The 25,654-nt window shown below is 37.8% G+C and overlaps 9 protein-coding genes across 9 annotated transcripts; 8 read left to right on the top strand and 1 right to left on the bottom strand. All coding sequences in view use genetic code 12, as the record gives it.

The window, feature by feature from the left end:
• Positions 1-172: 172 nt before the first annotated feature.
• NEW1 ([NU+] prion formation protein 1) lies at positions 173-3,709 on the top strand (the record flags this gene model as incomplete). Its single annotated transcript, XM_001523474.1, has 1 exon — positions 173-3,709. The coding sequence occupies one exon, from the start codon at positions 173-175 to the stop codon at positions 3,707-3,709; it is 3,537 nt and encodes a 1,178-aa protein (XP_001523524.2).
• Positions 3,710-4,199: 490 nt separating this feature from the next.
• On the top strand, positions 4,200-5,126 carry PRE8 (Proteasome subunit alpha type-2; the record flags this gene model as incomplete). Its single annotated transcript, XM_001523475.2, has 2 exons — positions 4,200-4,243; positions 4,418-5,126. The coding sequence occupies 2 exons, from the start codon at positions 4,200-4,202 to the stop codon at positions 5,124-5,126; spliced, it is 753 nt and encodes a 250-aa protein (XP_001523525.2).
• A 493-nt stretch (positions 5,127-5,619) lies between these two features.
• On the top strand, positions 5,620-8,487 carry PVL30_002467 (uncharacterized protein; the record flags this gene model as incomplete). Its single annotated transcript, XM_001523477.2, has 1 exon — positions 5,620-8,487. One exon carries the CDS (start codon positions 5,620-5,622, stop codon positions 8,485-8,487), a length of 2,868 nt encoding a protein of 955 aa, XP_001523527.2.
• Positions 8,488-8,692: 205 nt separating this feature from the next.
• On the bottom strand, positions 8,693-10,387 carry ALO1 (D-arabinono-1,4-lactone oxidase; the record flags this gene model as incomplete). The annotated part of the gene is made up of 1 exon (XM_001523478.1): positions 8,693-10,387. The coding sequence occupies one exon, from the start codon at positions 10,385-10,387 to the stop codon at positions 8,693-8,695; it is 1,695 nt and encodes a 564-aa protein (XP_001523528.2).
• A 1,815-nt stretch (positions 10,388-12,202) lies between these two features.
• On the top strand, positions 12,203-13,552 carry ERG13 (3-hydroxy-3-methylglutaryl coenzyme A synthase; the record flags this gene model as incomplete). Its single annotated transcript, XM_001523479.1, has 1 exon — positions 12,203-13,552. One exon carries the CDS (start codon positions 12,203-12,205, stop codon positions 13,550-13,552), a length of 1,350 nt encoding a protein of 449 aa, XP_001523529.1.
• Positions 13,553-15,528: 1,976 nt separating this feature from the next.
• PVL30_002470 (uncharacterized protein) lies at positions 15,529-18,936 on the top strand (the record flags this gene model as incomplete). Its single annotated transcript, XM_001523480.1, has 1 exon — positions 15,529-18,936. One exon carries the CDS (start codon positions 15,529-15,531, stop codon positions 18,934-18,936), a length of 3,408 nt encoding a protein of 1,135 aa, XP_001523530.2.
• Positions 18,937-19,598: 662 nt separating this feature from the next.
• On the top strand, positions 19,599-21,446 carry TUB1 (alpha-tubulin; the record flags this gene model as incomplete). The annotated part of the gene is made up of 2 exons (XM_001523481.1): positions 19,599-19,623; positions 20,125-21,446. The coding sequence occupies 2 exons, from the start codon at positions 19,599-19,601 to the stop codon at positions 21,444-21,446; spliced, it is 1,347 nt and encodes a 448-aa protein (XP_001523531.1).
• Positions 21,447-22,080: 634 nt separating this feature from the next.
• PVL30_002472 (uncharacterized protein) lies at positions 22,081-22,983 on the top strand (the record flags this gene model as incomplete). Its single annotated transcript, XM_001523482.1, has 1 exon — positions 22,081-22,983. The coding sequence occupies one exon, from the start codon at positions 22,081-22,083 to the stop codon at positions 22,981-22,983; it is 903 nt and encodes a 300-aa protein (XP_001523532.2).
• A 934-nt stretch (positions 22,984-23,917) lies between these two features.
• Positions 23,918-24,964, top strand: plr1_1 (pyridoxal reductase Plr1; the record flags this gene model as incomplete). The annotated part of the gene is made up of 1 exon (XM_001523483.1): positions 23,918-24,964. The coding sequence occupies one exon, from the start codon at positions 23,918-23,920 to the stop codon at positions 24,962-24,964; it is 1,047 nt and encodes a 348-aa protein (XP_001523533.1).
• Positions 24,965-25,654: the final 690 nt, after the last annotated feature.

A 25,654-nucleotide genomic window follows, 5' to 3' on the forward strand; every position in this document is an offset into this window, starting at 1 on the left:
TTTCTCTTTTTTTTCCAATTTTTTTTTTTTCTTTTTCTTTTCCCGATTTTTTCAAATTTCATAAAAGCTTCTCATCTCTTTATTTTGAAATAATCAGAGCTCTGTCAAAATATAGCTAATTACTGCTAAGGACCAGTAAAGCTGCCACAGAGTAAATATCATCCCCACTAAGATGTCCAAGTCATTTGATGATTTTGTAAAGCAGCAACAGGCACAGCAAAAGTCAAAGACCTTTGGGTACAGAAACGCCGGCGGTGCAGGCGGTGCACCCCAGTACAATTTTAACAACACGTTTGTTCCAAGCCAACCTCATCCTCAAAGTTATAACCAGGGCCCTGGCAATAGATACAACAATTACAACAGTTACAACAATGGCTACAATAACAATTATAGTGGCTCACGCACACCTCAAAACATAGACTCTTCAATCACTTCACCTGTGGATTCATTACCAACAAGCGGTAGATCTACCCCAAATCCCAATGCATCAACTACATCTTTGACCTCGTTAAATACTGCTCTTTCAAAATTGAACGTGAATGTTCCATTCCAAGAGAACTTGTCAAACATTGAACAAGCTTCCAAAATTAGTGAAGTTAAGGCTGAAGTTGGCATCATTGTGTCTCAAATCTTGGAACAGGAGTCCTTCACCATCATTAATGAATGGAAATTGAATGAAATTCTCAAGTCATTATTGAAACCTAAAAACACGCCTCTTGTTAAGGAAGGTGCTTTACTTATTATCCAACAATTAGCTCAACAAATTGCCGGTCAATCACCAAAGGAGTTTTTCCTTCTTCAATTCTTTGCAACTGCTTATGACATGTTTACTGATAAAGACAAGAATGTTGTTAAAGCAGCTAAGTCAGCTACAGATGCACTTTACTCAGCATACCCAGTTGAAGCTTTGGGTTCAGTTGTTTTGGATGAGTTTTTGACGTTTTTCAAATCTGGAGCCAAGTGGAACTCCAAGGCTGCAGCATTGGTGAACTTTGACAGGATTGTTGAAGATGTACCTGCGGATTTATTAGAATTAAAGTTTGTTGACACAGTACCTGTATTAACAGATTTGTCAACAGATTTCAAACCAGAGTTGGCTAAGGCTGGTTTGCAGTCGTTGAAGAAATTTGTCAAAGTGTTGGACAATTTAGATTTGCAAAACAAATATGATTTGATTGTGGACACTTTGGCAGACCCACAAAAAGTTACTGATTGTATAAAGAATTTGTCATCAGTGACATTTGTTGCTGAAGTGACTGAGCCAGCATTATCCTTGCTCGTTCCAATTTTGGACAAATCATTGAAGATGTCCTCATCTTCGAATGAACAGTTGAGACAAACTGTTATGGTGACAGAGAACTTGACCAGATTGGTGAACAACAAGAGGGAAATCGATTCTTTTATTCCTATCTTGCTTCCAGGTGTTGAAAAAGTTTACAACAATGCATCTCTTCCAGAAGTTAGAGAGCTTGCAGGTAAAGCATACAAGGTTTTGAAAGATGCAGAGGCAGAGCACCACGATGGTAAATTTCATGGAAGAATCACATTGGAAGAAGCACAAAACTTTTTGACCAAGGATATTCCAGAAGGTACAGAGGTTCCATCTTGCGTTACAGATCCAGAAGCTTTACCATACATTTCAAAGATTGTACAAGTCGATGCCAATGTCAATGATTGGAAACGTATGGATGCATACTTGAAGTCGATTTTGAACAGTAATGAATCTTATGCTTCTGCTGTTACGGCCAATGTGAAACATTTGTTCAATCCAGAGTCGACTCTGGATGGGGTAGATGATGATGGCGCTATTGAAATTGTCAATGCCGATTTTTCTTTGGCTTACGGTACCAGAATGCTTTTAAACAAGACCAATTTGAGGTTGCTTAAAGGTCACAGATATGGTTTGTGTGGAAGAAACGGTGCTGGTAAGTCCACTTTGATGAGAGCTATTTCCAAGGGCCAATTGGAAGGGTTTCCTACCGCTGATGAGTTAAAGACTTGTTTTGTTGAGCATAAATTGCAAGGCTCGGAGGCAGATATGGACTTGGTGAGTTTCATTGCTTCAGATCCGGACTTGGCCGATGTTGGCAAGGACGCGATTAAAGATGCATTGTTTGAAGTTGGATTCCCAGAAGAAACATTGTCCAAAAATGTTGGAAGCTTGTCCGGTGGTTGGAAAATGAAATTGGAATTGGCAAGAGCAATGTTGATGAAAGCGGATGTTTTGCTTTTGGATGAACCTACAAATCACTTGGATGTGGGTAATGTGAAATGGTTGCAAGATTATCTTGTGCAACATACTGAGATTACTTCTTTGATTGTGTCGCATGACTCTGGATTCCTTGACGCCGTGTGTACTGATATCATTCACTATGAAAACAAGAAATTGGCTTATTACAAGGGTAATTTGTCTGAGTTTGTTAAAGTTAAGCCAGAGGGTAAGTCATATTATACGTTGACTGATTCGAATGTCAAGATGGCTTTCCCACCTCCAGGTATTTTAACAGGTGTCAAGTCAAACACGAGATCTGTGGCACGTATGTCGAATGTGACTTTCACTTATCCTGGTGCAGCCAAGCCATCCTTGAGCAATGTGTCATGTTCTTTGTCGTTGTCTTCAAGAGTTGCCATTGTTGGTCCAAATGGTGCTGGTAAATCCACCTTGATCAAGCTTCTTACTGCTGAGTTAGTTCCTCAAGAGGGTAAAGTTGAGAAGCATCCAAACTTGAGAATTGGATACATTGCTCAACACGCATTGCAGCATGTCGAACAGCACAAGGAGAAGACCGCTAACCAGTATTTGCAATGGCGTTACCGTTTTGGTGATGATCGTGAAGTGCTCCTTAAGGAGTCACGTAAAGTGTCTGATGAAGAGATGGAAATGATGCAAAAGGAGATTGATGTTGGCGATGGACGTGGTAAGAGACAAGTTGAGGCGATTGTTGGTCGTCAAAAGTTGAAGAAATCCTTCCAATATGAAGTGAAGTGGAAGTTCTGGTTACCCAAATATAACTCATGGGTTCCTAGAGACCTCCTTCTTGCAGAAGGGTTCGACAAGTTGATTCAAAAGTTTGATGATCACGAAGCTTCAAGAGAAGGTTTGGGTTACAGAGAGTTATCGCCAAAGGTTATTCGTAAACACTTTGAAGATGTTGGTCTCGATGGTGACATTGCTGATCATACTCCTATGGGTTCATTGTCTGGTGGTCAATTGGTGAAGGTTGTTATTGCTGGTGCCATGTGGAACAATCCACATTTGTTAGTGTTGGATGAGCCTACCAATTATCTTGATCGTGATTCGCTTGGAGGGTTGGCCATTGCCATTAGAGAATGGAGTGGAGGTGTTGTGATGATTTCGCACAATAATGAGTTTGTTGGCGCATTGTGTCCCGAGCAATGGCACGTTGAAAATGGTCAAGTGATTCAGAAAGGATCAGTTGCCGTTGACACAAAGAGATTTGAGGATGGAAGCAGTGCAGCTGAATCTGCTGAGGGATCGCCAGCACCGGAAAGTGCTGCACCAGTGAAGAAGAGAGTTGATGACGATGACTCGCCTGCTAATATCAAGGTCAGAACTAGAAAGAAGAAGATGACAAGAAACGAAAAGAAGGCGCAAGCTGAGAGGAGAAGATTAAGGTATATCGAGTGGTTGAGTTCACCAAAGGGAACTCCTAAACCAGCGGATACTGACGATGAAGAAGAAGATTAAACCATAAAGATAAAAATTTGAGGAGAATAATTGAAATTAATTTATTTAAAGAGTAGTGTTGGAATGAAAGTAGGAACTAGAGAGCCGGGAATTTGTCAGATAGAAGCAAAAACAATTCTTTTATAAAAAGCAGGTCAATGGCTTTGGTTCGTTCTTTATATTTGTTTCTTGATATATATATATATATGTATATGTATATTCTTAGTGTTATAGAATTAAAAAAAAAATGTATAATTTATTGTTATAGATTGGTGGGACAGTATGAGGTTCGTAGTATTATCGTAAAACTTGGTAGTGTAGTTTGACCCAAAATCTTGTTCTAAGTGCAAGTCGCACCAAATTCCACTCTGGCGGCGAAAACTACCACCAATCTCGATTTATATAGTTTTTTTTTTTTTGAAAGAAGGAGATACAATTGCCACTTGGGAAAAACGTGTAAGTCGTATTTAACATTCAAGTCTCACCACCAATTGATTAACAAGGAAGCAAAATGGCTGACAGATACTCATTTTCGTTAACAACGTTTTCTCCTAGGTATGTATAAGTTTGAATCAGAGTCTTAGTTTATACTTTGGATGTTTTCAAATAACATACACACACATACACACACACACAAATGTCAAACAAACAAACAAACAAACATAGGGTTAAAACTTGCTCCGTTTAACTTGATCGATAGATTGATACTAACAAGAAACTGAACGATAGTGGGAAATTAGTGCAAATTGAATATGCTTTAAATGCAGTTAAGCAAGGTGTGACAACGATAGGTATCAAATGTGATAATGGCATTATATTAGCCACAGAGCGTAAGTCGACCTCGGTGCTTCAAAAGAACGATGTCAACAACAAAGTCGAATATATAACACCCAACATCGGAATGACGTATAGTGGAATGGGTCCTGATTTCAGGGTGCTTGTTGATAAGGCAAGAAAATTAGCACAAACAAACTATAAGCTCATCTACAATGAATATCCACCAGTGCGTATCATGGTTCAAGAGATTGCCAAGGTGATGCAAGAAAGTACACAATCGGGAGGTATCAGACCGTTTGGTGTATCTTTGCTCGTGGGTGGATACGATGAGTACCTGGACAAATTTCAATTATACCAAGTGGATCCTAGTGGGTCTTATTTTCCATGGAAGGCCACGGCAATTGGAAAGACTTCGAATAGTGCAAAGACTTTTCTAGAAAAGAGATGGAATGAAAACTTGCAATTGGAGGATGCCATCCATGTAGCATTATTGGCTTTGAAGGAGAGTGTGGATGGAGAGTTGATTGGTGAAAACTTGGACATTGCTGTGATTAGCGATCCTCAACAGCAATTGTTGGGTTTTACAGGTACCAATTTAGAAGGACCAAGGTTTAAGAAGTTGAGTGCCGAAGAGATTAACGATATTTTAGATTCTTTGTAGATGAATACATACGTGCGTGTGATTATTAGTTTTGCAATTGGGAATAGCCGTAGTAAGCTGTAGTATGCCGTAGTATGCCGTAGTATGTCGTAGCAAGCTGTATTACTGAAAATATGTTTCTTTTTGATGCTGACGATGATGAAGTTAGTGGTGGTTAGCGATGGTGGTGGCTTTAATAGAGGTAATAATGGAACTAGTACAAGTATTAGATGTGGTGTCGGTTGTGCCTCCCTTTATGCTATGTTGGTGATAGCAGACAGAAAAAGTTGCACAAAATTAAAGAGCATTTTATAAGAGAAATAATAAAATAAAAAAGAAAAAAAGAAAAAAAGAAGAAAGACAAAAAAAAAAGAATTAACTCAAAGAGAGAGGAAGAGAAAGCACGGAAGAAAGTAAGATGGGATAAGCGATAAAGGGCATCTCCAATTTTTTTTCTTTTTTTTTTTTTTTTTTTTTGCAACATTAACAAGCTCATCTCCAAGCACAGTCAACCATGGCACGCAAGAACAAGAACAACAATAGCAAGAAAAGTGGCAAGAGTGGAAAGAGCGGCAAAAATAGGAGTTCGCAAAAGATTATCGATGCATACCAGATTGCAGAGAGACAGGAACGCCGAAATCAAGGAGGCGATGATATAGAGGAAGATGAAGGAAATTTTGCCAACAGTCTTGCCTTTGAGGAAGGTATTTTAGATGCGCGATCTTTGTTGAAAGATGGTCAAGCTGACGAGGACTTGTTGGACGAAGAGATTGACTCTGATGAAGCATTGGGTAGTGACGATGACTACGATGTTTTGGATAGTAAAATGTCACAAAGTATTCGAGATAAAGCCAAACGTAAGAGATTAGGACAATATTCCGATAGCGAAGACGAAGAGGACGACGATGATGATGATGATGAAGGATATGCTAGTATTGACGAGAGCCAGTTGGTTACATTGTCTGAAGCGTGGGACATGGACGACCGCGACCTTGCACTGGTACAGGGTAAAGGCCACAAAGATATAGTTTTGAATGATGACTGGGAATCGGAGAGCTCATCGAGCGAAGAAAGCTCAGAAGACGAAGGAGAAGATGGGGTAGAAGAAGATTGGGGCGAAACCTCAAAGGATTTTGATGCCGAAGGTGACGATGACGACAATGATGAAAACTCTGAAGAAGAGAGCGATGATGATGATGATGATGATGATGAGGAAGAAGAAGAAGAAGAAGGAGACGATTCCGACGAAGAAAATGTATTTTCCCACGACTCCGCTGATGATGAAGGTCTTGATTTGGCTAAAACTACCAAGAGATTACAGAAGGAGCTTGAAGCAGCAAAGCCAAAGGAGCGTAAAAGATTTATTGTTGAAAAACGCGATGAAAATGAATTCAACGTACCGAGTGGTGGTCAGTCATTATCCATTGCCGAGATGATGCAAGGTATTCAAAATGCAGAAAATGAAGCTATCTTGATTGATGCAGATGCAAAAGCTGTCGCCACACCTCTACCAAAGCGTATTCAGCAAAGAAATGATCGTGGTGCAGCGTACAATTTGTCGAAGAAGGAAGTCAGCAAATGGAGTGATACAGTGCAGCAAAATAGACAAGCCGAGTTGTTGAAGTTTCCAATGCAGCAACCAGACACATTTAACGATAGTGCAAATGCATTTAGAAGCAACCCGAACAAAGAAAAAACGGAGACTGAGTTGGAAAAAAATGTCAATGATATTCTTGCCAAATCGTCGTTGATTGATGACAAAAAGGAAGCAACATTTGAGGAAATTGCAGTGGCCAAAATGTCTGCAGAAGAGCTTCGCGAGAGGACAAACCAATTGAGATTAATGAGGGAGTTGATGTTTAGAGATGAGAGAAGGGCCAAACGATTGAAAAAGATCAAATCTAAGCAATACCACAAGATTAAGAAGAAGGAAAGATTGAGGAATCAAGAACTTGTTGACGAGGCTGAAGATGTTAGTGATGACGAAGATGCCGAGGACAAGGATATGAAACGAGCCGAAGAAAGAATGAGTTTAAGACATAAGACACAACTGAAGTGGGCACAGTCGATGATCAAAAGCGGGTTATCTAAAGATGCTTCTAATCGTGAGGAGTTGGAGGAGATGTTGAGACAAGGCGAAAGATTGCGAGAAAAACAATTGGGGTTGAGGAATGGCGAAGATGATGTTTACGACGATGAAGGAGTTAGCGACATTGAAAGGGATTATGAACACGACGATGCAGATGGTGATGAAGATGAAAGACGAAGTAAACTTGGTAAAGGTGTTATGGCAATGGAATTCATGAAGAATGCCGAGCAAAGAAGAAAAGAGGAGAATTTGAAAACAATAGAGCAATTGAGAAGGTTGCAAAATGGAGAAGATGATGGACTTGATTTGTTTCAAGATGAGAACGATAATGGTTCAGTTAACATCACCAAAAACCAAGGAAGAAGAGTCTATAATCCTGTTGCCATTGATGATAGTAACATAAATGAGGAAGTATTGAAGGAGGTTGAGGACGAAAAAGTTACCGGTTTAGCCAAGAAGGTTAACAAAGCCAATCAGGTAAAAATTGTTGAGCCAACTTCTGCATCCAACGACGAGTCAAAATCAAAAGCAGAAAAAAATGCACAAGCAGTCGACGACGAAGCCAATCCTTGGCTTTCTATTGGATCTGAGTCCGGCGCAACAAATCACGAACCTCAACAAAAGTCAAGCAAGGTTACCGTTGTTGATGAAAACTCATCCAAATTTGCAAAGGCTGCTATGAAGATTGCCAAAAAACTGAGAAAACAAAGGAGAGGCGAAGGCGAAGATTTGATTGATATTAACGAAACACTTGCTGTGAAGGATATCCATAACGATGGATCTGATGTCTCTGATTCGGAAGCAACTGGGGAATCTTCAACTGCGCCAAAGATGTTCAAGCAAAAGGATCTCATCAAAGAAGCTTTTGTTGGAGACGATGTTGTTGCCGAATTTGAAAATGAAAAGAAGAGAATGATTGAAGACGAAGACGATAAGGAGGAGGATATAACATTGCCCGGTTGGGGTGACTGGGTAGGCGGTAAGTCGAAACCTAATGCTAATAAAAAACGCAAGTTTATACGTAAAATTGACGGAGTTGTGCAAAAAGACAAAAGAAAGGATAAAAACTTGAAAAATGTGATTATCAATGAAAAATTGAACAAGAAGAATCTCAAATATCAAGCTAGGGATGTGCCATATCCGTTTGAAACAAGAGAGCAATACGAACGTTCGCTTCAGATGCCGGTGGGACAAGAATGGACAAGTAGAGCTACACACCAGAGATTGACCATGCCAAGAGTTGTCACCAAGCAAGGTATGGTGATTGACCCATTGAAAGCGCCATTCAAGTAGAAAATAATATAAAAAGTAGATAATCTCATTTATAATACAGGAAATTAAACAAAACGGAAAAACAATGAAAAAAAAAAAAGATTATTTCTATGAAAACTCTTAGTAATTTTGTGAGACTAGCTGTGGCAAGTTTAATTTAGCAATTTTCTTTTAGTCTTGTCAAGTTTAGCCTTGTCAAGTTTAGCCTGACATATTATTGTATAGTCTAATCTAATAATATACCGTTCCTATCTGCCCAGCTCTTACCAGAGAGAAATACTCCCTCTGGGTCGGTCTCTCTTCTCACCTTGTTGAAATCTATCAAATCTTGTCCGAACCAGTTTTGCATTTTTGTTTTAAATCCAATCATTGTATAAAACTTTTTGCCGCCAAACTCCAATTGCGTCTGTAAGTTCTGTCCATTGAGCTCGGGATTCTCCTTCAAGTCAGCACCTTTGACACCAATAAAGTTTTTAGCCCAATGTGGTTTACCATCAGCCTGCGTCATCACGTCTTCAAACTTTTGGTACCATTTGTAAGTTTCGACATTAGTGCCAAATGGTCTATACATTGTAGCATTTATGAATAATGTCAATTGCTCATTCGTAGGTTTAACACCATCACCTTCGTATTTCAACCTTGGTGAATTGTCCATATAAGGACGGAAGTTATTTCCTGGAATAGGTCCTGCGCTGGTCTTTGATCTGTGCGATAACCATTCTTGAGATGGGTATAACGATTCTTTACCCTCGGAATCGGTGAATGGTTTATTTGATTGCGTAACATTTGAACAACGCACTTCAACTGGCGCATGGACATAAAATTCATTATTTTTAGCAGCTTGTTGAATAATACTTTGCAATTGGGTCAAGACCTCGATACCATTAGTGAGTGGAGCTGACCATTCATTGACAAATTGTGAAAACAAGCAGTCCATATTCAAGCCTTCGACGGAGTTTTGAACCGCTATGTCACCTGCACCAAGGGTTTCAACCTTACCGTATTGTTGTTCAAATACAAACTTTTCAACGTGCGGGGTCAAGCTGGGCAATATATGAACCGAGAGCCATAACAATGATTCGTAAAAGAAACGACCAAATCGGGTACCGTACCAGGAAGCTCTCGGTGGTGAGATTGGGTCATTGGATTTATTAGCTCTCCAAAGCACACATTTTTTGGTGTATGGAAACCACCATATTCTGATAAATTCGGAATCCAACCATATAGTGTCCCAATGTTGCAACAAGGTGTCAAAGTTGATAATCTCTTGTCTCGACTTGATTGTGTATTTGGGACACGTTCTTAAAGTAACGTGGGTGATGATACCAATTTTACCCAACGACAATAATATGGCCTTGAAGTAGTGTGGTTTCTCAATCGAGGAACATGTAATGGATTCGCCTTGGGAGTTGAGAAATGTGATGGAGACAACTTGTTGAGATACCAACCCATGATATTGAGTCGACCCATGAGTTCCTGTTGAGATTAAACCCGCGATGGATTGGTCACTAATTGAACCCAAATTCTGGATTGCCAAATTGTGCTTTTTTAAGTATTCGTTCAATTCATACACTCTGCAACCTGCTTCCACAGTGAGATCAACAAACTTGACCTCTTGTTCCTTTGAATCGGGACTTATTGGACCTAAAAACTCTTCTTCTTTTAAGACATGGTTGAATTTGTCCAAATTACATAGCCATTCTTTGGTCATTGTCAAATCACTTGGCGAATGGCCCGAACCAACAGTCATGATTGTTTTTTGATGCTTGTGAGCTTGTTTGATAAGCTCTTTGATCTCGTCAACATTTCTGGGCTGGAAAATCGCTTGTGGATGACAATAAAAAGTACCCGCCCATGTTTTATGAAAGAACTTTGTAGTAACAAATGGCTTTAACAGCTCAGGAACAGATGAGCTCGCCATTTTATGGAAGGGCAAGTGAATCAAGTGCGTCGAAATAAAAAAAAACCAAAAACCAAAAGCCAAAAGCCGAAAGTCAGAAGGGAAGGGGAAAGGAATGAATGTCAACAAAGCTACGACGGAATCACCTTGCAATGGAAGTCTTCTCCTACTCTTCTCTTTTTTTTTTTTTGGTTTATCTTTTCCTTTCTTTTCTTTCTTTGATAAAAGAAAAAGGTTGAGATTAGAAAGATTGGTAGTAGGGGGGGGTGAACGAATATAAAGATATTAAATAAATTTCAGCTTATAGACGGTTTTAAGAATCTACAATAATTTCGGACCATTTTCGGACTCTTCCGCACTTGCAGAAAATTTTAGCATCGATTACTCAGCGGTTATACTATCTAATGGAAGGTGAGTAATGGCATTGAATTTCAAAGTTTACCTTTTTTGTATATTCTTTTAAGTACTTTTTATTTTTTATTTTTTATTTGCATTTGCTTTCTATTGATAAGCGATTGGGCCTTAGCAATTAAAAAAAGTACTAGATGGAGAAGGCAACTTTTTGAAAATCTAGAATAGTTGTTTTGCTGGTGTTCTCCTCTGTGCCTACCAGTAAAACATTTTGAAATAAATTATATTGGAAGCCTATTTAAAAAAAAAGAATGGGAATAGTGAATTAATTAATTAAGCTAAACGAGAACATATCATCTCAGAAGTAGAATTGTATTACTCAAGGTCAATCAGTCAGCACAAGTAAGGACACGTGATGTTTATGTGTAAATTTTTAATCATGTGATATATAACACGTGAGACTTACGATACATACACTTGATATGTCGTAAAACTTATTCCTAAGTTTTTGACGACATGTAATTCACGACACTCGCACGCGTGTGTATTATTACCAAAATGGCGTGTGCAAGTGGCCCGAGATGTTTTTGAAAAGAGAGGTCATAAAAATATAAAAGAAAAAATACAGCTTGTGCGGCTCATACAAAATCGTGCGATCTATACGAGCAACGCAAAAAAAAAAAAAAAACTCGACGTGTTTTCCAAAACACTTTTTTTATTTTCTTCATATTTTTATTTTACATCCTAATACAGAATATGTTAGTTTTGAGGAATTGCCAGCTACTTTACAGAATCTTTGATTTTAATTTTTCAATAGAGCATTTGGAATATGAAAAATATGGAATTTTAGATTATTATCCTTCGAGGGTGATACTTCTCTCTACTTGTATTATAAATAAAATGTATGTAGATGTAAGTTGCCTTCGCTTTTTAATTGAAAATTTTCGAGGACAGGTGTGGTTTGTAATTTTCTATTTTATTTTTTTATTTTTTTATTTTTTTATTTTTTATATTTTTTTTTCACAGTGATGTTAGAGAGCCTTTCTGCCACCCGTATACACTCTTCCACAGTCTTTTCCTTGCTCTAAACGAAGAAACGAGATTATTTATTTTTTAAAAAAAGTTCCTTTTAGCGTGCTTGAAATTTTTATAAATCTCAAAATTCTTGTTTCAATTTCATCTCGTACCGACTTTACATTAACTTATTCATTTATTTATCTATTGGTTTATCCATTCTTTCATTGCATTGATTTGATAAATTATAGTAAAGCATACAGTTTTTTAAAAGATTCATTTCTTTTCATCAGCATACTACACACTAAGGAATAAGAAGAATAAACTTTGTTCATTTTAAACAAAGTTATACATCATATAATCATACACACTTGAGTTCAATCTAGTCTCCACATATATCAATCTTTACTTGTTCTTTTTCCCTTTTTTTCTTAAAAAAAAATCAAATAAAATTAATTAAATCTATTTGAAATGACACAATCTCCACAAAACGTCGGTATCAAAGGTATTGAAGTCTACATTCCTGGCCAAGCAGTCAACCAAACTGAGTTGGAAAAGTTTGATGGAATTCCTCAAGGTAAGTACACTATTGGTTTAGGTCAAACCAATATGGCATTCGTCAACGATAGAGAAGATATCTACTCGATTGCATTGACAGTTGTCTCAAAGTTGATCAAGCACTATAACATTGATACCGAAAAGATTGGTAGATTGGAAGTTGGTACCGAGACTTTATTGGACAAGTCCAAGTCAGTTAAGTCAGTTTTGATGCAATTGTTTGGCGACAACAATGATATCGAAGGTATCGATACCGTTAACGCATGTTATGGTGGTACTTCTTCCGTGATCAATGCCATTAACTGGATTGAAAGTTCAAGCTGGGATGGAAGAGACGCTATTGTTGTTGCTGGTGACATCGCCATCTACGACAAAGGTGCTGCTAGACCCACTGGAGGTGTTGGTGCTATTGCCATGTTGATTGGTCCTGATGCGCCAATTGTTTTTGACTCAGTCAGAGGTTCATTTATGGAACACGCCTACGATTTCTACAAACCAGATTTCACCAGCGAGTACCCAGTCGTTGATGGCCACTTTTCCTTGAGCTGTTATGTCAAGGCCGTTGACCACTGCTACAAAAACTACTCTAAAAAGATTACAGGTGACAAGAACAAGACCGTTGGCTTGTACGACCACTTTGACTATAACGCATTCCATGTGCCAACTTGTAAATTGGTGACAAAGAGTTATGCAAGATTATTATACAATGATTACAAAGCAAACCCAGAATCTTTCAAAGACTTGATTGATGAAGAGACTAGAAAAGCCATTGATGGTTTGAGCTATGAAGCTTCATTAACAGATAAGCTTTTGGAAAAGACCTTTGTATCGTTGGCTAAAGAAGCTACAAAGAAGAGAGTCGACCCAGCATTGAAGGTGCCAACCAACACTGGTAACATGTACACAGCCTCGGCATGGGTTTCTCTTTCATCATTGCTTTACTATATTGGCTCCAAAGATTTGCAAAACAAGAGAATTGGTGTCTTTTCGTATGGATCTGGTTTAGCGTCGACCTTGTTGTCAGTTACTGTGAGATCAGATATTTCCGAAATCACCAAAGTGCTAGACTTTGACTTTAAGTTGGGTGACGGAAGAAAGATTGAGTCTCCAGAACAGTACGTTGCTGCCATTGAGTTGAGGGAAAAGGCTCATTTGCAAAAAGATTTCAAGCCACAAGGTTCAATTGAGAACTTGGCCAGTGGTGTTTACTACTTGGAAGAAGTTGATGACAAGTTCAGAAGAAAATATGCAATCAAGGAATAAAAACTAAATTAAAAAAAAAAACAAACTAATGTTAGCACCCATAAATAGATCTCAGATTAGCTAGTTGAGTAATGCAAATTTAGCAATCTAATATCTACCTTCCTGGTAACGTTGGAGTTTTTAATCTCTTTTCTACCCCCCTATTTACACTTGTGTCTTTGCCCACAGACTTGAACATCCTGCTTTATCGTTTTTAGTTTTCATTTCCCTTTAGTCTTTTTTTTTGCACGTTATATCTCTGGTCTCATTCAAGATTGGAATCACAAGTAGTAGTTCCGACTTCTCGATCGACACACAAGCTTATCTCTATGTATCTATTCGCCCGCCCCACTGCCCCACTGCCCCACACTCACACATGTACTTATATACGCATACATGTATTCCCTTGCTCTTGTAGTTTGACGTCATTCATCAAGCACTTTTTCAGTCCAAATGTTTTTGTTTATATATTTTATTGTTTTTTATTTCTTTTATTTATTTATTTCTGTCGCATAGCACTGTCATAAGTGACAAGTGTACGACTGCTGAGCATCGGTTTGAGCTGGTAGCTCACCGATACCAGCGGTTTGAGTTCGTGACTTGATAGGCTATATTCCAACTAAGTGTAATTGTCAATGATCGCACCTATAAAGGTCTCAATGCTCATAAGTTAAGAGAGTAAATTGCCTCATACAAAGTCACTAGTAAGGAGAATCGTGAGAGTATACACTCTGCACGTTCACCTAGTGATTTGTGTTCAATGTAGTTGACCGTATAAAATCTATATTTTACCGATAATTCTATATAATAGTGATAAGTTAATTTTACCACTTCTCGTTCCTATTTATATAAACTCATCTTGCTTGAAGTTTCAAGTTTCCTATGTCGTGCAATATTTTCCAAATATTCACTTAGCGGAAACGAGGGCACAGAGCGTCCAGTGTGTGTCGCACTGTGACAATTTCTTTTATTTCTTTTATTTCTCCTGAGTAGAGGGGAAGAAGCTGATTTTATTGGTCAGACCTATCTCTTTTACTTTTTTTGCCTTCTTTTTGTCCACCACAACTTCCCCCACCTCTTGAGACAAAAATTTCAAAGATATTCCTCTTCCAATTCACATAAGATGTGATGCGTTTTGGAAACTTTGCTGTGAATATCCAACAACTATTGCCAGGGTATTTGAAAATTGTACATAAAAATTGACGACTATTATAATTACAAAAAAAATTGCTTGCTATTTTGTCACGTGATAGTTTAATTTACACCTTACTCCACAAAATTGAGATATAAGCTTTGAGTTTTAGTGCAGACCATATTTCAAAGAGTGTCTCTCTTTCTCTTTTTCTGGCTGTGATAAAACATTTCCTTTAGATTAGTTCAACTTAAACAGTCCAATGAAAAGAGTAGAACAAAAAAAAATTATCCAATAAACAGACCCTTCTTCTTATTTTTCTTTCTCTTGATGAAAGAAAACCAAATTTTTTCTCGAGTTAATAAGAATACTCAAACAATTGAGCAAATTGCGGATATATTTGCTTTGTTTTGTTTTGTTTTATTTTTCTTTCTATCTTTTTCCTCCAAATTCCAGCTTTGGAAAAGTGTGGAACTCTTTTTTTTTTTTTTTTTGTAAATCTGTTTTATATACTATTTTTTTTATTTTATTTTATTTTTTTTTGCTTTCCTTTACTTTCTAGGGGTTGCGAAATTTAGGATTGCTACATGTTCCAATTTAGCAATGATCCACTTTAATTGTTGGGGAGGCAATAATTGGGGACATACATATCCTTGTCATATGAATACGTATATAAAATTCAACCAATTGTATATATAATGCTGAGGATACTCTTGTTTATCCACAATTTTTAGAATCAACTTCAAACTTTGAACTTCTTTGCATTTTCTCTATTGATTTTTTTTTGATTACTTTTTCATTCTTCATTTGACCCCCCCCCCCCCTCAAAATTTTGAATTCCATTCAATAATAAAAGTATTTAGCAATGAAGTTAGTTTGGTTATCGATTGTGTTCATCCAATTGGTGCAGGCCGCTAACAATTACGGTTTTGACCAATGGAGCAACAATGACCTAAAACAATTTTTAAACGATTACAAGATCAAGCAAGACCCTTCATGGGACAACTCAAAGTTGATTGAAGTTGCCACCAACGAAGCTAAGAAATTGGAGAATGGCTACAAGAAATTAAAGACTGAGTTGGACAAACAATTGCAGCCAAAAAAGAACAATTTGGAGGACTACTTGAGTTTCAGCTTTTTGTTTGGACTGAATGAAAAGAAACGTTCCCCAATTCAGGACTGGTTCTTTGAAAGCTGGAACTTGGACTCATTGAGAAAGTATTTGAAACATAATGGTATCAAGTACAGCGACACTGACAACAAGAGTGATTTGCTAAAGAGTGTCAAGTCTTCATTTGACAAAATTGCCAAGAAGAACAAAGGCTCGAATTATTACCCTGGAAGTTGGTTATACGACTCATGGTCAAATGACGATTTAACCAAATGGTTGAAGAAATATGATGTTCCATTTAACAAAAAGTCGACTAGAGAGCAATTGATTGATAAAGTAAAGGAATACAACTACAAGGCAACAAATGAGATTGCAGACACCAAGGATGCTTTATTTGACTCATTGGACCTTTTTGACAAGTCCATCTTTGACCGTTCTGGCCAAATCAAGAATGAGTTTTTTGAAACCTGGTCATACTCTCAATTGCGCGAGTGGTTGTACTTGCATGGCTTCCTTAACGATGACCCAGATACTTATGTGGCTGATTTAGACAAGGAAAAATTGATTGATACTGCTCAAAAGTACAAAAAGTACCTTTTGGAAGACATTCAGACTTGGTTGAAACACTCTGAAAGAAAGGTACAGCCATGGTTGAACAAGGGTGGTGAATCCTCTGACCCTTCATCTCACGAAAACAAGCATGCAAAGAATTTGATCAATGATACATTCTTTGTTGGCATTGACAATTGGTCAAAGGACAAGTTGCGCGAGTTTTTGAATGTGCGTAAAGTTCCATACTCTATTTTCACCACCAGAACTCAATTGGTTGAGTTGGTTAAGGAGCACAGAGCAGATCCAATTCATGTTGAGGCTGAAGCCTATGTAATTGATCAAGATTTTTCCACCAACTCGATCAAACAATGGTTAATTGAGCAAGGGCAAAATATTGATGGTTCAAGACAAGACTTGATTTCTGCTTTCCAAGAGCAGTTCAAGAAGATTGGTTCTGGTAGCAACAATATTGATTCCCAAATCAGATTCTATACTCCCGACTTGCAAGGCTACAAGAATTACTTGGAAAAGAATGTCCCAGAGTCAAAAAAGTATTCAGAGAGTAGAATTAAGCAAGCTTATAAGTTGGTTGAGGAATACTTTAACAAAGCCAGTGAGACTGCAAAAGAGGAATTCCAAAAAGACAAGTACTCAGCCGAGGAGGCGTTGCAAGAAATTCAAAAGGCGAGCTACGAATATGCTTCTGGCTTTTATGATGAAATTGATGATGCTCAAAGTAACATTTCTCACTTGATTATCGATGCCAGATTAGCAAGTACAAATTATGTCAAGTCTTTGGTTAACAAATTGGTTAAGGACTGGAGAAAGTTTGAGACTACATTATTGGGAACTAAAAAGACGGCAGAGGGCTGGATTGGTGATGGTCAAAAACAAGCTGAAAAGGGAGGTCAAGCCGTGTTGAAAAATGTTGATGATGCAAAGGATAGTCTTGCACAAAAGTACGAAGGGCTTTCCAAGAAAGCACAAGCTTTATACGATGAATACTTGAACAATGCCGGTGAGTCTGTTGATGATTTGTCAACTGAAGCGGGCAAAAAGTACGAAGAAGCCGCTAAAGAGGCCAATTACAAGTATGATCAATATGTGCAATTGCTCAACTCGAAATCTGACGAAGTTGCTGAAGCTGCAGGTAAGCAATACGAAAAAGCTGTTTCCGATGCCCAAAAGAAATACGACGAGTATTCTACTTTGTTTAACCAGAGAATTGACGAATTGACCAATGAGGCTGGTAAACTGTATGAAGCAGCAGCAGCAGAGGCTAGCAAGAAATTCGAGGAGTACAACAAGTTGGCCCAGGACACTGCTGCTGATGCATACAAAGAAGCAGGTAAACAATACGAAGCAGCAGCTGCAGAGGCTAACAAAAAGTATAACGAGTACACTAAATTGGCTGGTAAGAAGTACAACAATTTGTCCAAGTCAGCCAGCAAGCAATATGCCGAATATTCGAAACTTGCTAATAAGAAAGTTGATCAGTTATCGGATGACGCCGCCAAGCTGTATGAAGAAGCTGTTAAATTGGCCAATGAAAAGTATGCTGAGTTTAGCAAATTAGCTAGCCAAAAGTATGATGAATGGTCTTCCGATGCTACTTTGAAAGCCGACAAGTTATATAAGGAAGCAGGCAAGCAATACGAGCTTGCTGCCAAGGATGCTGCTAAGAAGTATGATGAGTATTCTTCGGTTGCCGCAGCCTATGCAGCAGATTTGGGAGCCAAGGCATCTAAAAAGTACAATGAGTATGCCAAAGATGCTGGTAACAAATTGGATGATTTATCGCAAGAAGCACAGAAGCAATACGAAATTGCAGCTATTGAGGCTGAGAAAAAGTACAATGAGTACTCGAAGATTGCTGGCGAAAAGTACGAAGAGTACAGTAAAGAAGCAGGTAAGAAATATGACGAACTTGCCAAGGAAGCTGCCAAGCAGTATGAAGCGGCAAAGAAAGATGCTGGAATCAAATGGGATGAGTATAGCAAGTTGGCTGGTGAGAAGGCTGTTGAATACAAGGACATTGCCGGACAAAAGGCCGTTGAATACAAAGATATTGCTGGAGAGAAGGCTACTGAGTTGGGCAAAGAGGCTGGAAAAAAGATTCAGGACTGGTCACAAACTGCTAGTGAAGAAGGCGGTAGATTGTATAGTGATGCTGTTGAGCAATCGCACAAGTCTTATGTCAAGTACTCCCCCAAGGTTCAAGATTGGTTCAAGAATGTTTACAGAGAATCACTTTACCGTTTGGGATTGTTCAACGAAAAGGTTTATGAGAAAGTCGAAGATGTTGGAGAATTAGCTGCTGAAAAATGGGACAGTTTCCTCAAGACTTACTCCAATGCAGACCTTAAAGCATACTTGAGATCATTTGGCTATAGCTATTCCTGGTTGAGCGGATTAAACAGAAAGGAATTGTTGACATTGGCCGAGGTTCAAGAGAAATTGTTTACTGGTAAAAAGCACTTGAAATGGGAAAGACCAATTGGTGAAGTTTTGAAAGGTGCCGGTGAGGATATTGGTGAAGCATTGGGCATCAAGAAACAACCACATGGTCTTGTTGAACATGTAAAGTACTATTTGGGATTCAATTATTGAACTTGTTGGTAAGAAGTTTTGAGCGAGGTGAGTAGAATTTATAGGACCAGTTACACTTTTAGATGGAGGTGGTCAAAAGAAAAAGTGTATTGAAGTTTTAATCGAGTATATCTATTATTGTTGTCGTTTTCTTCTTTCCCCTTTTCTTTACTCCTTTTCTCCTTTGATCAAACTCTCTGCCTCGTATTGTGCGATCAATTAGGAATGAACTCTATGCTTTCAGTTACTTAGGCTTGTAGAGATAGCTCGGTTCAAAACTTTTTCTTTAATGATGATAAACATTTATTGAAGCTTAGTATGCTAGTTGGTAATGAGCCGTGTAATTAAATGATTTAAGCAATACAATACAATACAATACAAAGCAAAACAAAACAAAGCAAAGCCAAACGAAGCAAGAAAATAATTTATCCCAAAACAGATGTATTACATAATAAATTATATAAGCTTATTAAATCAGAAATGTAAACAAAAGGGAAAATCTGCAATCGTCTCGCGCACACACACACACACAACTTACACAACACATACAACACACTCACTTTGTCTCTGTTTCTCTTTCTCGCATTTTTTTTTTGATCTGTTGCGGCAGACGATATTATCAATTCTTACAACCAATACTATCATACCATATTTAACAGTACCATCTAAATATTTATAGCATCATGAGAGAAGTCATTAGTATCAACGGTATGTTTTTATAGACTTTGTGACGTTCATGCTGGACCACTGCAGACTTGGAGCTCGATTTGAATTTGAGATTGATTACCTTTTTTTATTTTCTGTGGACCTATTTGACAACACACATAGGCAAACCCACAACATCATTTATGAAAGAAGAGAAAGGAAGGCAAAAGAAAGTTGCTATCTCAACTCCAACTATATACATCCTTTTTTTTTCTTTGTGAGTTTGTGGACCTAAGGATAGTTTGGATATAGCCTAAGAATGTGGTCAAGGTGTATATAGTCCTAGCTTTACGCGTCATGGCCACTCTACTAGTACAACTATTTTCTTTCACCTTTTTCGACGACGATTACAACCACCACCAATAATGCAGTACCACCGCTCCACCGTTCTACAATTTTACCGTTTCATTGTTCCTCCAATTTATAATTTTTTCTTTGTTTTTCTTCTTTTTTTTTTTCGTTTCCCTCTTTTCCTGAGATAGATTACTAACTTTGAAATTATAGTCGGACAAGCTGGTTGCCAGATTGGTAATGCATGCTGGGAATTATACTCGCAAGAACACGGAATCAAGCCAGATGGTTACTTGCAAGAAGGTTTGGACAGACCAAAAGGTGGAGAAGAAGGGTTTAGCACTTTCTTTAGCGAGACTGGTTCCGGTAAATACGTTCCCCGTGCGTTGTATGTTGATTTAGAACCAAATGTTATTGACGAAGTTAGAACAGGTCTTTACAAAGATTTGTTCCACCCAGAACAATTGATTGCTGGTAAGGAAGATGCGGCAAACAACTATGCAAGAGGTCACTATACAGTGGGAAGAGAAATCATGGATGATGTTTTGGACAGAGTCAGAAGAATGAGTGACCAATGTGATGGATTACAAGGTTTCCTCTTTACCCATTCTTTGGGTGGTGGTACTGGTTCTGGTTTAGGTTCTTTGTTACTCGAACAATTGTCGATGGACTATGGTAAGAAATCCAAATTGGAATTTGCCGTTTACCCAGCACCACAAGTTTCTACATCAGTCGTTGAGCCATACAACACTGTCTTGACTACACACACTACCTTGGAAAATGCAGACTGTACTTTTATGGTTGACAATGAAGCCATTTATGATATGTGTAGAAGAAACTTGGATATTTCTAGACCAAGCTTTAGCGCATTGAACAATTTGATTGCTCAAGTTGTGTCATCGGTGACTGCTTCTTTGAGATTTGATGGTTCATTAAATGTTGACTTGAACGAGTTCCAAACCAACTTGGTGCCATACCCAAGAATCCATTTCCCATTGGTGAGTTATGCGCCAGTTTTCTCCAAGGCCAGAGCCAACCATGAAGCTAACTCGGTTTCCGAGATTACTCAATCTTGTTTCGAACCAGGTAACCAAATGGTCAAGTGTGATCCAAGAACTGGTAAGTACATGGCCACCTGTTTGTTGTACCGTGGTGACGTTGTCACTAGAGATGTGCAAAATGCCGTTGCTCAAGTCAAGGCCAAGAAGAATGTCCAATTGGTTGATTGGTGTCCAACAGGTTTCAAGATTGGTATTTGTTACCAACCACCAACTGCTATTCAAGGTAGTGAATTGGCCAGTGCACAAAGAGCCGTTTGTATGTTATCAAATACCACTGCTATTGCTGAAGCATGGAGAAGAATTGACAGAAAGTTTGACTTGATGTACTCAAAGAGAGCATTCGTGCACTGGTATGTTGGAGAAGGTATGGAAGAAGGAGAGTTTACAGAAGCTAGAGAAGACTTGGCTGCATTGGAAAGAGACTACGTTGAAGTTGGTACCGATTCTTTCCCAGAAGAAGAAGAAGAGTATTAAGCAGTGTTTCCCTTGTCTTTAGGAGGGAACATAAAAGAGCTTTTTTTGCCTTTGCTAATTTATCAAGCTTCCAGTATATCGTGACTTATGTTGATCTTCTGAGTCTCTTCTGAGTCTCCTCTGAAGCTCTTCTTTGTCATATATACATGTATACCCTTTTTGTTGTTTTTTGTTTTCTCTTTATTTTTTTCTTCTCCCTTTATAGGTTTAATTTTATTGTTATTTGTGTTGCATCTGTTGCTTGTAGTGGGTAATGGTTGTTGTTACATGTGGTATATTTGTCAGATATATTGGCGATGTTCTCGGCTATTAATATTGTTAGTGTGAGGGATAAAAAAAAAGAGATCAAAAGAAAAAGAGAAAAAAAAAAGAAAAAGAAAAAGAAAACAAGAATGAGTTTGTGTGTGCGATTCGGAAGCTAAAGAATCTCCCGCATTCTGTGCGCTGTATTAATAATACCGTGAATTTTTCACCAACACACATTTAGGCCATCTTGAAAACTTATTATTTGAAAGAGCATCACATATACCAAATCATACGCATATTAATATAAATTTCCGTATAGCTATATATTTATATTTGTATACATATACATATACATATACATATTTTTCACCTTACTACACAGTTATCAATGGAGGATAAGAGAAAGCTATTAGACCAGCCACTTCATGGTATATACATTCCGATTGGGCTTCTTCTTTTCGGTACGTGGCTTTTTAGTTGGTCGTACATGCCTTATACCATTGCATTTATTGTTGTGATTGTTTCTATCAAGTACTACTCAGCGCTCCAGCGCCGCCTGTCGATCGATAAGAATGTTTGGCGTGACTTTGAACTTATTGACCGTACACTCATTGCACCAATGACCTCGATATACCGTTTCAAACTCAATAGAGAAGACGAGGTTCTTGACTGCCCCACCGGTCACCATCTTGCATGTTGCTTTACAATTGATGGCAAAGACGAGGTTAGATTCTACTCTCCTATCCTGAACCAATTTGATATGGGTTTCTTTGATATTTTGGTCAAACATTATGAGAATGGGAAAGTTACTAGGAAATTGGCACAATTGCCCGTTGGTCAAACTGTTAAATTTAGAGGTTTTGTTGGTAAATTGGACTATAAACCAAACATGGCAAAAGAAATTGGACTCATTGCTGGTGGTACTGGTATAACACCAATTTTGCAAGTGATTACCCGCGTGATTACAAATGCCGATGACAATACCAAGATTAAATTGATTTTCGGAAATGAGACTGAGAAGGATATTTTGTTAAAGAATGAAATTGATGAGATTGCAAGCAAATACGACAACTTTGATGTGCACTATACTGTTACTTATCCAGAGTCTGGATGGGTTGAAGAAGGTAAAGGCAGTAAAGGCTACGTCAACAAGGAGATGATTGAGAAATATGCTCCATCAGTAGACGATGAAAATATGTTATTCATTTGTGGACCACCCGAGATGAAGCGCAGCTTGTTTGAATTGACTCAAGAAATGGGATGGAAAAAAGAAAATATCTTTTGTTTTTAATAGTGTTTGGACTGAGGTAGGAGGTTAAAATATAGGAAAATGAGGATGACGAGGATCAGGTGGAGTTAAAAGAATAGTAGAAATCATGAATAAAACATATACTAGCTAGGTTGCAATGTAGTAAAGATGAATTATATTATAATATTTGAAAAAAATAGAAGAGAACGATTATAACTCCTTATTACTCAGTGAACACTTTAGGCACTACTTTGATCCTCCTTTTTTTCCTTTCCTTTTCTTTCCTTTACTTTTGTTTTCTTTTCCAAAATGATAAAGTTAACAGTGAATAGACAAAAAAGACGGTTTTACAGTTATTGCTTCAGGGCCAGTTCGAATTGAATTTTTGTTAAATTTGTTTTTTGGCCCGCAAGTTAGAATTGTCTTTTCTTTAACTCCGCAATGAAATATACAGTGGAAAAAGCGGGCGAGACGGGAAGTGGAAGGCATTGTAATTTCTAGTTCGTTCGTTCATTCGTTTGTGGGTGAGAGAAGCAACTGAAACTTTAAAGAAACAAATTCGGTCGGCCGGTGTTAGTTCCAAAAGCGGCAGAATGGTATTTCATATCTCACTGTGTGATTCCATAATTTTTCTTTATATAAATTAGACATCGTGAACAACCACGCAAAGCTGTACAAGTAATTCTTTGCCTCTTCATTACTAAAGCTTACAAACCAATTGAGCTCAAAAAAAAGTATCTATCTATCCAAATTTTGTTTTTCTACTAATCTGTCTTTACATATATGTGAATATATATAAAAGTCAATATCCCTTCCTTCAACATCTAACACATTTCTTTACGTATCATTCTATCTGTTTTTTTCTAATTTTCCATCTTTTCTTAACATCTTTATCTTTATCGCCACTTCACAATCAAATAAAGTACAATATAACTGTCCTTTCTATATTACATTAACAATAACAACAACAACAACAATGACTAAAGCAATTGAAATTCCAGGAAAATTTGGATTTGGAACTATGTCTATGACATGGAAACAAACACCACCACCATTTGAGCAGTCAATTGAAACGCTTCAATTTGTCACATCACACCCCGAATTCAGCACTAAATTACTCAATGGAGGAGAATTTTATGGCCATGATGATGCTAACTTGAAACTACTTAAGGAATTTGTTGACCAGAACCCACCAGAATTGAATAAACAGCTCATCATTTCAATCAAAGGAGGTTTAGATGTCAAAACCTTGCATCCAGACGGGTCTAAGGAAGGTATTGCTAAATCAATTGAAAATATCGTATCCTACTTTCCTCACAAAGAGAATAGACCAGTATTGATTTTTGAAATCGCTAGAGTCGACAAGAAGGTGCCCTATGAGGAAACTATCAAATATATCCAAGAGTATGTTGAGCAAGGTGTTATTGACGGTATCTCTTTATCTGAAGTTGGAATTGAATCAATTAGAAAAGCAATTAGCGTTGCACCAATCTCTTGTGTTGAATTGGAATTCTCCTTGTTTGCTCAAGATATACTAAACGATGGTATATTGGAAGAATTGTCAAAGCACCAGATACCAGTGATTGCTTATTCACCACTTTGTAGAGGTATATTGACGGACCATACTGCAAAAGATCCGGAAAGCTTTATTGAAGAAATCAAAAAGAGTGGAGATATTAGAAGCATGTTGGACAAATTCAACCCCGATATCTTCAAGGAGAACACACCTCTTCTTAAAGCTTATTACGAGTTTGCACATAATGTGAAAAACACTTCATTGGAATCCTTGGCATTGTCCTGGATTTTAAAAGTCTCTGGCCAAAAGAATTTTGGAGGAATCGAGCACATTACTCGGATTTTGCCAATTCCTTCAGGATCTACTAAGCAAAGAGTCGAGGCAAATTTTGGAAATATTGTTGATTTGAGTGATGCAGACTTGGAAGAGTTGGACAAGATCACCAAAAAGTATCCAATTAAAGGTCATAGGTATAACGCTGCTTTGCAAGGTACTTTAAATCAATAGATGGTGGAGAAGTAGTAAAAATCAAAGAATTTTCTTTTACATCTTTTTACCAATTTGTAGATTTAGAATTTACATGTGCTTTAACAAGTAATGGTATTGCTTTATATTACTCTTTACAAGAAAGTATTTTTTACCTGCTTCATAGTTTTATAAGAATCCATCAATTCTTCTGTTCTTGTTCGTCTGTGTGTGTGTGTCTGTGTGTGTGTGTTTTTTTTTTTGATTGCTTTGATTGCTTTGATTGCTTTATTGCTATTTTGCTTCTAGGTTTCTGTGTTTGCTCTCAAGACCATGTCTATTTTTGCACCCCCTCCCCTTCCCTCAAATGGACCCCTTATTCAAATAAAATTTTCAACGTTACTTTCGATGGTTCCCACCCTCGTTTATCTCCTCCCAACAAAGGTTTGTAGCAACATAATTTTACATTTTCGAGTATTTCAAAGCAATGCGTGGCGATGCAGAGTACTGCAGAGCAATGCAGAAATCAAGATACGAGAGGTTGCACAAAATCTTAGATGGGAAAACGGAAAAAGATATTAGAACGGCTGCAAAAGAGTAGGTGAAATTCTTCAAACAGCAATGACAACTATTGAGTTGCTCTCTCTCTCTTTAATCTGTGGGTGTGCAACATTCAGTGGAAGAACATATGTGGTTAAAAGGGAATATATAACCCTACAAATATACAACTAT

The sequence above is a fragment of the Lodderomyces elongisporus genome, chromosome 3 (genome assembly GCF_030384665.1).
Source record: "Lodderomyces elongisporus chromosome 3, complete sequence".
NCBI lineage: Eukaryota > Fungi > Ascomycota > Pichiomycetes > Serinales > Debaryomycetaceae > Lodderomyces > Lodderomyces elongisporus.